At 42.0% G+C, this 13408-nt stretch overlaps 2 protein-coding genes across 4 annotated transcripts in view; one reads left to right on the top strand and one right to left on the bottom strand.

The window, feature by feature from the left end:
• The window catches only part of nvl (nuclear VCP like), a 19075-nt gene extending 16378 nt beyond the window's left edge, over nt 1-2697 (bottom strand). For both annotated transcript variants that reach the window (XM_023425907.2, XM_087179197.1), the window contains exons 1-5: nt 2574-2697; nt 1478-1566; nt 973-1043; nt 364-416; nt 28-115 (exon numbers count right to left, since the gene is read on the bottom strand). In XM_023425907.2, coding sequence (XP_023281675.1) covers nt 28-115; nt 364-416; nt 973-1043; nt 1478-1549 — 284 coding nt within the window. In that variant the 5' untranslated portion in view covers nt 1550-1566; nt 2574-2697. The remainder of the gene's footprint in view (nt 1-27; nt 116-363; nt 417-972; nt 1044-1477; nt 1567-2573) is intronic.
• Nucleotides 2698-3490: 793 nt separating this feature from the next.
• LOC111669425 (uncharacterized) lies at nt 3491-13054 on the top strand. Of its 2 annotated transcripts, XM_023425711.1 has the most exons (6): nt 3492-3881; nt 5915-6024; nt 6141-6273; nt 7650-7772; nt 9330-9867; nt 12231-13054. In XM_023425711.1, exons 1-6 carry the CDS (start codon nt 3543-3545, stop codon nt 12698-12700), a joined length of 1713 nt encoding a protein of 570 aa, XP_023281479.1. In that variant the 5' UTR covers nt 3492-3542; the 3' UTR covers nt 12701-13054. The 2 variants fall into 2 exon arrangements, with proteins under 2 accessions (XP_023281480.1, XP_023281479.1); XM_023425712.2 differs by lacking the exon at nt 7650-7772 and having other exon boundaries at nt 3491-3881.
• Nucleotides 13055-13408: the final 354 nt, after the last annotated feature.

The following is a 13408-nucleotide window of genomic DNA, read 5'->3' as shown; positions in this document are numbered from 1 at the left end:
TGGGGTGGGGTGGGGGGTGTCCTTTACCCATTGTCATGGCTGTGTTTGGCTCTCTTAGCCAAATGTTTGCTCTCCAGATGATCCAGCCCAGAGTCCTTCATGATGGCTACATACACTATGAGGGGCAGATGCAACAGTCAGATCAAAGCAGGAGAAGACGTGTGTGATTTTTTATTTTCTCAGAAATACAGAATATTTCTTTTTTCTTTTCTATTTTCACCTGTGATCACATGACAATAGCGTCATCTTTCACCTTGTCCCGTCTGCCCTTCTATTCCCTCCGGGGGGAAATTTACAGTTTAAAATACTCACCCTGGAAACACATGTAAGCCAGACTGTGACATCACTACTGTTGCCTCTTACCTTTCTCTACTTGAATCCTGAAAGCCGTCTTGTTCCTTCTGCCATACTCCATTCTAAAAGAGGCAATATGATCTTCATCACCAAAATTACAGACACATATCAATGAGCACTAAACTGACTAAAGATGGTGTAAAAGAGGAGTAATGAGGTGACTGTATTCTGATGGTGGGGGCTGTAGTTTGTGCTGGTGTTTTAACTCTTTATACCGAGCACATATCTCTGATGGTAGAGTAACTGAACTCCAGACATTTCAACAGAAGTGCTGGTGTCACCATGCTGTGTCAGTGTGGGACAGACTCTTCTCAAACTCAAAATAACTTTATCTATGTTTTTGTAAAAACACAATAGACAAAAAAGTTCAGCTTAGCTTGTGTAAAAAAGTTTAAAATAGTAAATGTGCTTAAAATAGTCCACAGATAAACAATAGTAGGTGAGTGGGGTCATTAAGGTCAAGCCCCAGGTTAAAAGACATTAATGAGTCTGATGGATGTGGACACAAAGCTTGGTCCTGAATATGAGTGACTTGTATCTGCGGCCTGTACGTATTGATTGTGTAGAGTGTGAGTGTGTGTGTGTTATTTAAAGCTTTTCTATTCTGATGAAACTTGCCTGTGTAGTCTTTGAAGATCCATGGCCATGTCTGAAAGGTCCACATATTCACTGCTGCTGGACGCCAGATACTGAAAACACAATTCACCATGAGACAGAGTCAAGATGACGGAGCAACACTCTGATAAACTTAAAGGACCACAGTGATTCTGCACCAGTAAACCCGGAGCTCTTACAACCTACATTACCGACAGCCACTGTATACATTTCAAAAACACATCTTCATCAATGTGACAACATGTGAGCTGCAAATACTCACAACACATCAGAAGTGTTTCCAGGGGACACTAAAAACTGATGAACCTGCTGGGACGCACTTGTTGTTCAATGCTTTGTGACTTTTGAAGTTAAAAGCTTTGAAGCACAGGTGCGTCCCAGCAGGTTCATCACCTTTTTCTAAAGATATATTTTGCTTTGATAAGCGACAGTGACGGTATTTTCTTTTCTTAAGTTGTACAGCTCACACACAGCACCGGGAGAACGAGGAGAACGAGGAGAGCTGTACCTGCTCCACTCTCTGTCTGAGCCGAGCGTCCACCCCGCCGCCGCCGCCACCGCCGCCACCTCTGTTCTTCATGTCTGTGCTTCTCTGAGCTGCAGCAGGACAGACGGTCACAACAAGCAACAACATGAATCCCACACTCGTTGTAAAAAAAAGAATTTGCTTTAAACCACTGCTTCTTATCAAAAGAATGATATGGTCCATAATGTTTCTGTTGTTGTTTAGTGTACAAACTCTCACACATGATTAAATCTGTAATCTGTTAATACTCACAATCATTAAGGAGCCATTGTTAAGGGCTTAAAACAAAGGAAAGGAATAACTAGAATTACGATCAATCAGATCTGCTGCTTGAATCAGACAGAACAAGAGGTTACTAAAACAAAATGAGATAAACGTCATCTAGATGTTACTGTGGTTTCTGCACCTCTGTCTTCATTTTCTTCATGTTAATGTGCATTTGTGACAATCTCGATTTAGTTTTCATTGTAAGATATTATTGTTTGTTGTTTTACATGTAGAGTTATTTTAATTATCTTGTGTGTTTGGCTTCTTTAGTTTTTTCTGCTTTATGGACATAGTGTGATTTTAATAACTGTTTGTTTTATTTGTTGTTTTTGTGTGTGGACCCCAGGGAGACTAGTGACCACTCTGTGGAAGCTAATGGGGATCCAAATAACGAAGTGAAGAAATAACAGCTACAATGTCAAATGTATATTGGTGTGATTTGCCTGTAAAATCACAGCTTGTATTTCCTGTATTTTTGCTGTAAGACACAGACACAGACACGGTCCCCTCTGTGTTCTGTGAGAGTAATCTGCAGTTATCACTGGTAAAACTTCAATATGGCTACTGCCAAATATGAGGGAAATTATTAGCAGCAAACAACATGTAAGGATTTTGACCTGAATGCGTCACAATGACCTAACAAGTACCCCAATATGTCCTGTAAGAAATCACACCTGGTTATAAAGCGGCTGAGTGTGGAAACAGACAGGACTCTTCCCAAACACACATACACACACACAGTCACAGACGGTACAGATCAAACAAAGACTGACTCCTTCAACATGGCGCCGTGTGCTGTGTGTGTACTTACCTCTACACCTCCACCATCAACACCTCATCCCTTAATGTCACCCACTCTTGCGTTAAACTGTCTGGAAACTCAGATTAGACTCCGGCAACGTGACTGCAAAACACACTCCTCAATCCGGAAGCGAACATAAACGTATCCGGGTCAAAGTTTTCAAAATAAAACATGGCCTTTCCGAGCCTATTTCTTTGGAAATGTCATTTTACAATAATAATACTAATACTTATAAAATACTTGGGCTAAAAAAAGCCCAACACCTATATGAATATCTATGCACTTTAATACCTGACTGACCACTTGTTTTGTCCCTTTATTTTTTATTCATTTTTATGCATTTTTATATTAAGTTTATTATTTTTCTTTAGTTTTCTTCTTATTTATTTATTTCTTCTGACCTTTAATGTTCTTATTATTGCTGCTTGCTCAGTTGGTTTTATTGTTTCTGCATTTATCCTGAATGTGATTTAAAAAGATTGTCAAAAAAAAAAAAAAAAAAAAAAAAATCAGATGCTTGAACCATCATAACATTGGTATGAGGAAATGAGGAAATAATTCCGATCTTTTAACAATATTTCTGACATTCTGTTACTTCCTAAAATGTATGAAAAATTAGAAAAAGCTATCTACAATAACAGTGTACTGTACAATTACACTGTGACACAGTAATTCTTTGTAATATTACAGTATAATGTGCATTTGTACAGTTTTGTTCTAAAGTACCTGAAAATGTGTTTATAATTGTTGTTATATGGAATAAAGTTTATTTTACTATTCTCTCATATTATGTGTCATTAGTGTAATTAATGGCAGGATTGGTGTGTAAGAGAGCGTTTAAACGGTCGTGTGTGTGTGTGTGCACATATGAAGGGTTACTGCTCTCACTTTCACTTCCTCATCAGGTTTTTGACAGCTACACTTCCTCATACTTTGACTGAGATTAGCTGTGAGTGTGTGTTAGTCGGTGTGACGGTCATGAAGGACGGCAGCGGAGCAGCAGAACAGGCGGAGGTTTCCCGCCAGGAGCTCTATGAGGATTATGTGAAGTGTTACCGGCAGCCGTGTCCGGAGGCTCGGCCGTGCCGCGATGAGCGGCTGCTGAAGAAGGCGGCTCAGTATCTGCTGAGGGAGCCGGAGTCGGGGGGGATTTTCACCGTGTTCCCGTTTTACCAGGCTGTGGCCGAGGACCATGAAGCCCTGAGCACGGACTGCAGGAGACACCTGTCCGCCTTCATTAAAGCCACCGAGCTGCTGGAGACTCTCTGCGTCAACCTGTTCCTCCAACCCTGGAAGAAGGAGTTCAAGACTCTGAAGGTGGCACTCTTCATTTTTTCTTTCTTTCTTTCTTTCTTTCTTTCTTTCTTTTTTTCTTTCTTTCTTTCTTTCAGCCACTTCCAGCTACAGGTAATGTCAGTTACCTTATGAGTGCTCCTCTGGGTCAAAGTTCATTTTCGTTGTGGAGTAATACTGTCACATAATCTATATGGTTTATATATTGATTATAGATCAATGTTTGGACAGACTGATTGATTATCTTTGTTTACTAATGTAAACACAGCATCAGGAAATAACAGCCTAAATGAATTAAGTTGATGTATTGTTAGTTTGTGTATCTGTTTTATTGTTAGTCCCTGTCTCTTGTCTGTCAATCATTTTACTACAGGATTCAGTCTTTTGTTTGATTTTTGTTGTATTTACATTATAAATCAATCAGTTGTCTGATATTGGACCGTACATGTTTCTGTATTACCTGACACCTGGGCTGGTTCTGAATCAGTTTCTCTTTCCGTCCTCCATCTTTTTCTTTAAACTTGGAGTCAGAGTCACTTTCTTTACTTCCTCCATGTTTCTGTCTCCACCGTTTCATCCTGAGTTTCTCTCTCTCTTCTCATCCCTTCATTCATCCTCTGGAAATATTACACACAGAGGAGCCCCTGATTCCCTTCTATACTGAAAGATTCTGACATTGCAAACTTCTGAATCTAATTAATCTGTCATAAGATCACGTCAATGACACTTGAAACAATTGCAGCTTGAGTGAATGTTCTTATCACAAAACAGTCTCTCAGGACTCCACAGGAGTCTGACGTATCCATGTAATATTGAGTGGGTGATGTGTGCTGTACGCGCTGACGCTGTTTGACATATCAGACTTGTGTGGGCTTGGAGAAAATCGCTGTGTTTCATTCGTCCCTGCTCTCCCCTACTCATTAGAGGTCATTGGTAATCAACCTGTTTCTAAATTGTATGAAAGTTGAATTTTATTTTACCACAAACATTAAAACCCATTACATACCTCCAAGAGTTCATTATGTGTTATAGTACAGTAGTGGTAAAAAATCCTGTTTACCAGGTGCTGTAGGAGAGGTCATGTGATAATCTTTGAGTCTGATACTTTTAATTGAACCATAATCAGTAATCATTAGATTTTGAGATGCATATACATGTGGAAGTGTTTGTCCTTGTCTACAGGAGTCCTTCTGGAGTATGAAAAGTATGAAGGGATTTTTCACCAGGGGGGTGATAATGCTCCTCGTAACTTGTGGACCCGCTAATGAATAATTTCCAATATAAGTCTCCTTTTGTACAGGGTTGTTTTATTTTGGTATGAAGCTTCAGTAATGGTTCCAGATGAGTTGTTCCAGTTCCTGTTTGTGTGCAGGATGTGGTAGAGGAAACACCTGAGAGCACAGAGTGATTAAACAATGGCACGAAGACACGGAGAGTGGGTGAAGACAGGAGTGTTATAAAAGCCTGTGATCAAGGCGTCATCACTCATGTCCATCACTGTCCTGCAGAAGCTTTACTACAGGTTTCCGTAACCCTGTATGTCTAATCTAATCTTACACAGATATTCATCACTGTGTAGTAAGTGTTAACTGCTGGTTAACCTACAGGTGAGTTATATAAACAGTTGTCATGAAGGAGGAAATCAGCTCTACAGACCAAAGCTGTTTTTGCACCAGGCTGTAAACATGTTTATTTCTGCTGTAAAGTTGGACATTTTAACATGGGAGTCTATGGAGCCAGACTCTAGTGGTCATTAGAGGAACTGCAGCTTTTGGTTCTTCAGTGTTGGCTTCATTTTCCTGAGGTTGCCACTTGAATTTTACACAATACAAAGTCAAACCCTGCCTAGAATTAATCTGGCCAGTGTCTCAGTTACATAGTTTGTCCAGCAGAGAGCGCTGCAGACACGTTTATTTATCAAATATAAAATGTGCCACTTGCTACATAACTTAAATCTCATTACTCTTGACTGACCAGCTTTGAGAAGTCCTTGATAAAGTACGATCTCTTGATGTTGTAATACATTAAATGTATTTCGGTCTCTGTGTCTCCTCTAGACATTTACAGGTCCATTTGTTTACCGTCTTCTGCCAGTTCTCAGCAGTTTCACCATTCAGTCAGTCCTGGCCTCTATTGGCTACCTGCCCAACACCGACGCCCCACACAGGTAACGGAGCAGGGAGATGAGGGTTGAGGTTGCACTGGATTCAAGGCTTTTAATTCACTCCTCACTTTTTGTCCTGCTGTCCTCAGTTGTCTTCTTTACTGTTTGATGAATTTCAGTGAGTTCAGACTCAGTGAGGATGCTGACCCGGACAGAGCCATACTGCTGGGCTTCGAGCTGCTGCTGGCCAGGGTGGAGTGTAGCAACCTCCTGGAGCAGCCGGTTACAGATCAGCAGGGACCGCAGCCACAGGTAAGATCAAAAATATCCTCCAATAACCCTCCAACCTGGTTTCATATGTGACATGTTATCATCCAATCAAAGAGCAGCTTATACTTATTACAGTGGCCCTGAGAGCTCAACACACACACTTCACTTTTAAAGCCACAGTGAAATACTTCTTTATTCCAGCGATGCATCAGTATTAACAGTCTAATAATGTAAGACTGGTGATGTTAGGTAAATAGCAGATTTTCATTTTAAATCAGTGTGGCTGTGTTTGTTAGTTTACTGCTTATTACTTATGCTCTGCAGGGTGAAGAAGCTCCTGCTGTAAAAAACATGTTGGCATGGACAAAATGTTGGCTAGAGGAAAGGGAGTCATCTGAATTACAATAATATTTTCCAATGCTTGAGATCCGGATTGACACTGATGATTCTGATCCGTCTGCTAGTCTCTGGTTCTGGTCTCAGACTCCTCCTCTGAGTCTGGGTCTGACTGAGGCTCAAACATGTGGCTGAGTCTCTCTGATGTTTCCTCCTCTAACCATCTTCATACTCTCTGCTCTTTCACCTGTCCACCTGGAGACAGCAGGTGGTGGGCGGGGCTAAAGGCCTGATCCACATTTCTCAATCAGGAAGTGAGAGGAGATGAGCTTCAGACCCGGTTTAATGTGTGAAAACATGTTAAACTAAATATGAATCATAGCAGAGGATTTGTTCAGAGTTTAAAACATGCCTGGAGGAACTTGTGTACCATGAAGGTGTAGTCCTAACCACAGCAGCCCGAGTCCAGCTCCTGGCCCTTTGCTGCATATCATCCTCCACTCTCTCTCTCTCTCTCTGTCTCTCTCTCTCTCTCTCTCTCTCTCTCTCTCTCTCTCTCTCTGTCTCTCTGTCTCTCTCTCTCTCTCTGTCTCTCTCTCTCTCTCTCTCTCTCTCTGTCACTATTAGAATTAAGGCAAAAAATTACTTGTGAGTATTTGCAGCTCATGTGTTGTCAAACTGATGAAGATGTTTTCTGAAGTTGTTTGTGTTTTCTCTGTTTTCTCTGTTCTTAAGTTGCTGAACTCTCAGGGCCACGGTAACTTACACTGCAATCAGTGCATTTCCAAAAAAAGCCAGACTCAATCAATAAAACCAATAAAATAAAATTAAAGGAGGAATATAGTTCCAGGCTGCGATGAGAAGAATTCAACAGAAGTCGACTTTGAGAAAAGGAATGTGTTGAAAAAAAGAAACATGTCTACATTCTGCTCATGATATTGAAAGCCCCTCCGCTTTGAGCTCAGTGTAAGAGAGTGTGTCTCGTTAACAGGAATTATAAACATTACTGACGTGATACAGTACGTCGATGGTCACAGGAAGTGGGTCACTTCATGGCCTCATGTTGTGGTCTCACACTGCAGGAGTGGCTGGATCTTCTGCAGAGGAGAGGGGGGCCTTCAAAACCAGAGGCACCCACAGCAACGAAGACAACAACAGAGCGAAGGGAAGAGGAGAGGAAGAAGGAAGAGGCAGATAAAAAAGAGGTGGGACAGAGTGCAGAGGGTCAAGTTTATTTTTATTCAGCACCAATTCACAACAGGGGGGGGCACTTTTTATATGGAGCAGGTCTAGACCGTCCTCTTTATTATACTGACTACAGACACCTTTCAAGAAGCAGAAACCTCAAACAGAACCAGATTGAGGATGGGCGAGAGAGAGACACAGAGAGATGTTCCACACAGATGGAAAGTAATAATTGTATTAATAATAGTTGTAGCAGTAGTCTCATATTCAGACTCTGCAGCTCTGGAGGCAGAAATACAGTTCCTGCAGAGAGGACAGGAAGGAGAGAGGAGAGAGGACAGGAAGGAGAGAGGAGAGAAAACAAAAGGAAGAGAGGAGAGGAAGGAGAAAGAAGAGAAGACAGGAAGGAGACAAGTAGAGAAAGATAGGATAGGAAGGAGAGAGGAGAGAGGACAGGAAGGAGAGAGGAGAGAAAACAAAAGGAAGAGAGGAGAGGAAGGAGAAAGAAGAGAAGACAGGAAGGAGACAAGTAGAGAAAGATAGGATAGGAAGGAGAAAGAGAAAGGGAGAAAGAGAGAGAGAGAGGGACGCTCATGTGCTTGAGGGAGCAAACAGAGTCAGAGTGACGCAGGATTGGATTTAACTGATTCATTGAGACTGACCCACCCTCCAGTGGTAGAACAGTAACAGGTACAAAGCCTGAAAAAGTAAAAGAATATGGTGCTGACTGAAAGTTGAGGTGTAAAGATGAGTTTTAAGTTTGTCAGTCAGACAGTCTGATGTCAGCAGGGAGGAAAAGGCTCTGCAGCTAGCAGACGTCTCTTTAGCTCTGGAGACAGACAGGAGCCCTGAACTCTGAGAACGCAGAACACAAGGTAGAACTTAAGGTTTCAGACAGGTGTGGAGGAGCGAGCCCATTTACAAACTTTGTAAGTCTTTAAAAGCAGCTTATGTGGACACACGACGTCTCGGAGTAGCTGGAAACTGAAACTGCTTACCTTTGTTTCTCTGATAACTCATGAAGCAGACGTTCAGCAGGTTTTTAACCAGCAGCTGAATTCTGCACAGAGGCGTCCTCCTCTCTTCAGTGACACAGGACAGGACGTCTCCAGCAGCTGGGAGCTGAGCTGTCCAACATTTCCTCAGCTTGTTTCTCTGATAACTTCAGATCCAGACGTCCGACGACTAAAATCCTTCATCTGGTTCAAATATAGAGCTGAAAACCACCAAGGTGGAAAAAGTGTATGTGGCTTAAAACTAGGTAAAAGTCAATGCTGAGCTTCTGTCAGACAAACACACTGACACATGATCATAGAGGATATGATGTCTTGTTTAATGTGGGAAAGTTTCAGATATATATTCCCAATTGCTCCTATTTTCAGGCTCTAAAGGAACTCTGCAGGAACAAACCAAATGTTAAAACAACAGGACACGGCATCTTTGTCAGTGCTGTCGGCTACGTCATCGGCCTGGACACAAGCCTCACTGGTGTTTCCAGGTTTCATTCTTCCATCAGTTGTATATAAACAACAGAGCCACGTTAACATATGCTGACCTCACCTGTTTTATCTCTTCAGGTACCTCTGTATTCTGACACCAGGATTGCAGTGAAGCCCCAACCCAAGCCTCGACACATCCACCTCATCAGCGCAGACCAGTCCATCATTGAGATGCAGAGAACCTACCCTGACCTGGCCTTCAGGGGCCGGCTCCTGTTGCCAGACAAGCCTCACCCAGCGAACGGCAGCAGGAGCAGCAGTAAAGCTGTCCACGCTGTCGGTCATCATTACAGCGATGACAGTAAAGATGCGGAGCTCTCCAAAAGAGACGCCAGAGCTGCTGCTACAGCTGTCTGCAGTAACAGTGATGGAAGTAAAGCCGGGGAGGTGTTGGGTGACAGTGTCAGAAGTAGTGGTTGTAGTGACAGGAACAGTGGTGGGACCTCCACCCCCGCAAACCCCGCGAGCAGCAGCTTCATCAACACTGATGATGATGAGTTCAGCGGCCCTCAGGCCATTTCCCTTCACATCACACTGAGAGCTGGAGCCAAGGCAGAGCAGGACCAGAGGCCCGGAGAGTCTCAGCCTACAGCAGAGCCTCAGCAGGCTGCAGCAGGTAACACACACACACACACACACACACACACACACACACACACACACACACTTCCATAATATCAGTCCCTTTGAAATGTTGTTTTCTTCTGGCCCAGTATATGTCTCGTTTCACAGCCTGTATCTGGCCATTATTCAGCATGATAGTCAGACACCACTTCCACATCTGAACCAGTTCTGGCAAACACACAGAAACTCTTGCAGCTGTCAGACAATACCTGAGGATGTGGAAGTGGAGGTTTATGGGCCAGACTCGGGCCGTAGCTGTATATTGGCCCGGGAGTTTTCACTTCGCTATGTAGGTTACTAATATTAGAATGACAACACAGCAGACAGTGTGATGATGTTCTGAAGACTTTGTCATCAGCCAATATAAACTATTTTTCTTTCATAAATCTCTCCTGTCACCTGCCGACTGCTACGCTGGCCATCATTGTTCTTTTCATGCCCAGTGGGTTTTATGTGTGGACTAAAATCCACTGCGAAAAACATCAATCAAAACATTACATACATGTCTGAAGTACATCAGAACATGTGTTTATGTAGAACATTTCTAATAAATTCTGCACTTAACAGCAGAAAAAGCCATTAGAACCATTAGAAGTGAGCACAATAATCACATGTGTAATGGATAAAAGAGCCTGACAGAAACATTTGTCAGCAAATGAAATACCTGACAGATCAAGCTGAAAGAATATGGTCCTGAAAATCAGATTTTCACAGATATCTCCATTTTAAACACAATGTTAGAAATAAAACTGACACCAGTGATCCAGTATTGAGAGTATTTATTGATGCTTATGAAAATGATTCTAACAAGGTGTTATCTCTGCTCTTTATAAAGGCCTTATGCCTGTATGTGTGTAAACTTATTACACAGTAATACACAGTATGTTTGGCTATTTGGATTTCTGCTTGTGAAAAAGTGCTCACAAGGCGCTGGCTACTTCCTGAACCCCCAACGATACAGGAGCGGATAGATACAGTAGATGACATGCATGTCCTGGAAAAAATGACCTGAAGAAAACTGAATTTATTAAACTATGGACCAAGTGGATCAAATATGTAATAAGCCCTATTAAGTATTGAATGATTGACCCTGTAATATTATTTTCCTCCAATCTCATATAAATTTTATTCAGTTTTATTATATTTTCTTCCAAACCCCTCATACTTTCCACTGTGTGTGTGTGTGTGTGTGTGTGTGTGTGTGTGTGCACTTTACTTCTCCTGAACTGGACAAAAGTCTACAGAGGTGGACAAAGTCCACAGCTCCGTCAGAGTAGATCCTCATGGTCAAACATTGCTCCAATACACATGAAAGTTGTTCAGTCAGACTCTTATTTGAGTTAAAGTACTGGAGACCTTGATTTTAAAATACTGTACTGTATTCAAAAGTAATTTTTTTTATGTCAACACATTGTTGTATTGTTGCACATTTACTGAACCTAATGACTCTGAAACAACCTGCTGACTGACTGACTGACTGACTGACTGACTGACTGACTGTAGAAGCTGTATAATAAACAACTTGCAGGATATGATACAAAGACTGTAGAAATGAACATGAAAACACAACTGAATCAGGAAAACAGCCAACTACAAGCTGTTCATCTGGAATTAATGCTTTCAAAAGTTGGATTTCAAATTTTTGGAGGTAGTGACGGAGTTTGGTCGTGGTAAACACAGCAAACATTTCAAATGAAAGGAATCTTTATTTAATTAAAAAATTTCAAACATGGACTTGAAGAATCTTCTGCCTCATCGTTATCTAACATCTCCATGGTTAGGACACTGACAGGTTCACACATGACTGACAGTGGAGGAGTTGGCTGTGATTGGTTCTTTTCCTGTGATGAACACAGTGTACAGTCTATCACATTTTCCAAAACAGAATAAAGTTCATTTAACTGACTAAAAGCTCTGCTTCATAGAAACATAGTGGAGTCAAAAGAATAGTATTTGTCTGTAAGTGTAGTAGAGTAAGAGTAAAAGAGAATACTCAAGTAGAGTACAGGTGTTTGAAAAATAAACTTAAGTACAGTACTCAAGTTAAAGTACTTTGTTACTGTCCAGCCCTGATGTCTTGTAATATAAACAGCTGCCCCCAAAATCAAGAATTTAAAAAGGAGGACAAATATTCAAAGGACATCTACCACAGTGGAAACAGTGGCATATCTGACTGTCTAATAGCACACCCCTCATCTTCATGATGTTACATTACTGAGCCTCTAACCCTCCAGAGGTAAACCCTCCTCTGCACTTCGTATGATGAACGTATGTTTCATCTTCTCATGTTTTGTTACTTGCTGTAATGAAAATAAATTGCAGCCAGCAGTTTACATATGAAACTGATTTCCACAGGTGAGCACAACAAGAGGCCGACCCAACCAGAGCCTTCCTCTCTGACCACCGAGGACGATGAGGAGGATCTGAGAGGGCTGGCAGAGAGGATGGGCCAGCTCCGTGTGCAGGAGCACAAACAAAAGGAGCTGAGGAGAAGAGGAGAGAACAGGAGAAGAGAGGACAGCACGAATAAAGAGAGGAGGAAGAAAGAAAGAAAGGTGAGCACAGAGGGAGAGGCGGAGGAGCAGAAGCTCAGGAAGCCGGTGATGGAGACGGGTCCAGCACTGAACCATGAGGCCAGCAGGTGCAGCGGATCCTCTCAGCCCGATCCTGCAGCGATGAAGGAGCAGAAGCAGTCCACTGTGACAGACTGTGAGAGCTGTGAAGGAGGAGGCAGCACGGGGCAGCAGGAGGGAGGAGATCCTGGCCCGGAGGAGGAGGAGGAGGAGGAGGAGGAGGAGCCTCCACAGAGCTTTGTCATTGTCTAGCATCACAGGAAATGATTTCATTTCATTTGTGTCAATGCATGGTTTTTCCTAATGATGTGAACTCTGCATCATGCTCCTTTTCTTTTTCACTGTTAAAGGCCCTTAATCTATTTTATCATATTAACTGCCGGGATATTTAAATGCATTGTTGTAATGGCGGTGGATGAGAAAACAGCATTTTGTGTTTCTCTACTGACCAGAATTGCAAAACTGTTTACTCCAGTACACATATTTATTCACTTGAATTGGAAAGTGGTGTCAGACTTTTGGAGCCCACTGTATTTGTTGTCAGTCTGTGTATCAAAACACCTGTCAGACTAAATAAAGGTTCACATTTGTGATTAAGATTTTTGACTTTGGTGTGGTAACCCTTTAATTTACTTTAATTTATATTGTTACACTATTTTAATCAGTCTGTAAATTCTGTAAATCAATTCACAAAGCTGATGGAGCAGATTAGATCATACTTAAAGTCTCTCTCCAGACATGTTTTGAACTCCTCTTCCTCTGCTATATTTAGCCCCGCCCCTCCCATCCCCACAAGTTGACCGGATTGGTTCCTTAGGTTTGTGACGTATGAAACCCTGGCTGTCTGAATCTGTGTGTATGAGACTGTCATTGGTTCACTGCAGTTCAAGGTGGAAACACTCAGTCATGGTGTTGATGATTATTTCACTCTTCATGTCTTGTATTATATAAAAACATCAT

Source organism: Seriola lalandi, unplaced genomic scaffold, assembly GCF_002814215.2.
Source record: "Seriola lalandi dorsalis isolate HSWRI2012SDOR001 ecotype SW California unplaced genomic scaffold, Sedor1 jcf7180002054795, whole genome shotgun sequence".
In the NCBI taxonomy this organism is placed as follows: domain Eukaryota; kingdom Metazoa; phylum Chordata; class Actinopteri; order Carangiformes; family Carangidae; genus Seriola; species Seriola lalandi.
This window is presented reverse-complemented; position numbering and strand designations above follow the sequence as displayed.

Coding starts and splice junctions, on each gene's coding strand:
- LOC111669425 (XM_023425711.1), top strand. CDS start 3,543: ATGAAGGACGGCAGCGGAGCAGCAGAACAGGCGGAGGTTTCCCGCCAG. Junction 3,882..5,914: donor AGGAGTTCAAGACTCTGAAG/GTGGCACTCTTC, acceptor TGTCTCCTCTAG/ACATTTACAGGTCCATTTGT. Junction 9,868..12,230: donor GCCTCAGCAGGCTGCAGCAG/GTAACACACACA, acceptor TGATTTCCACAG/GTGAGCACAACAAGAGGCCG.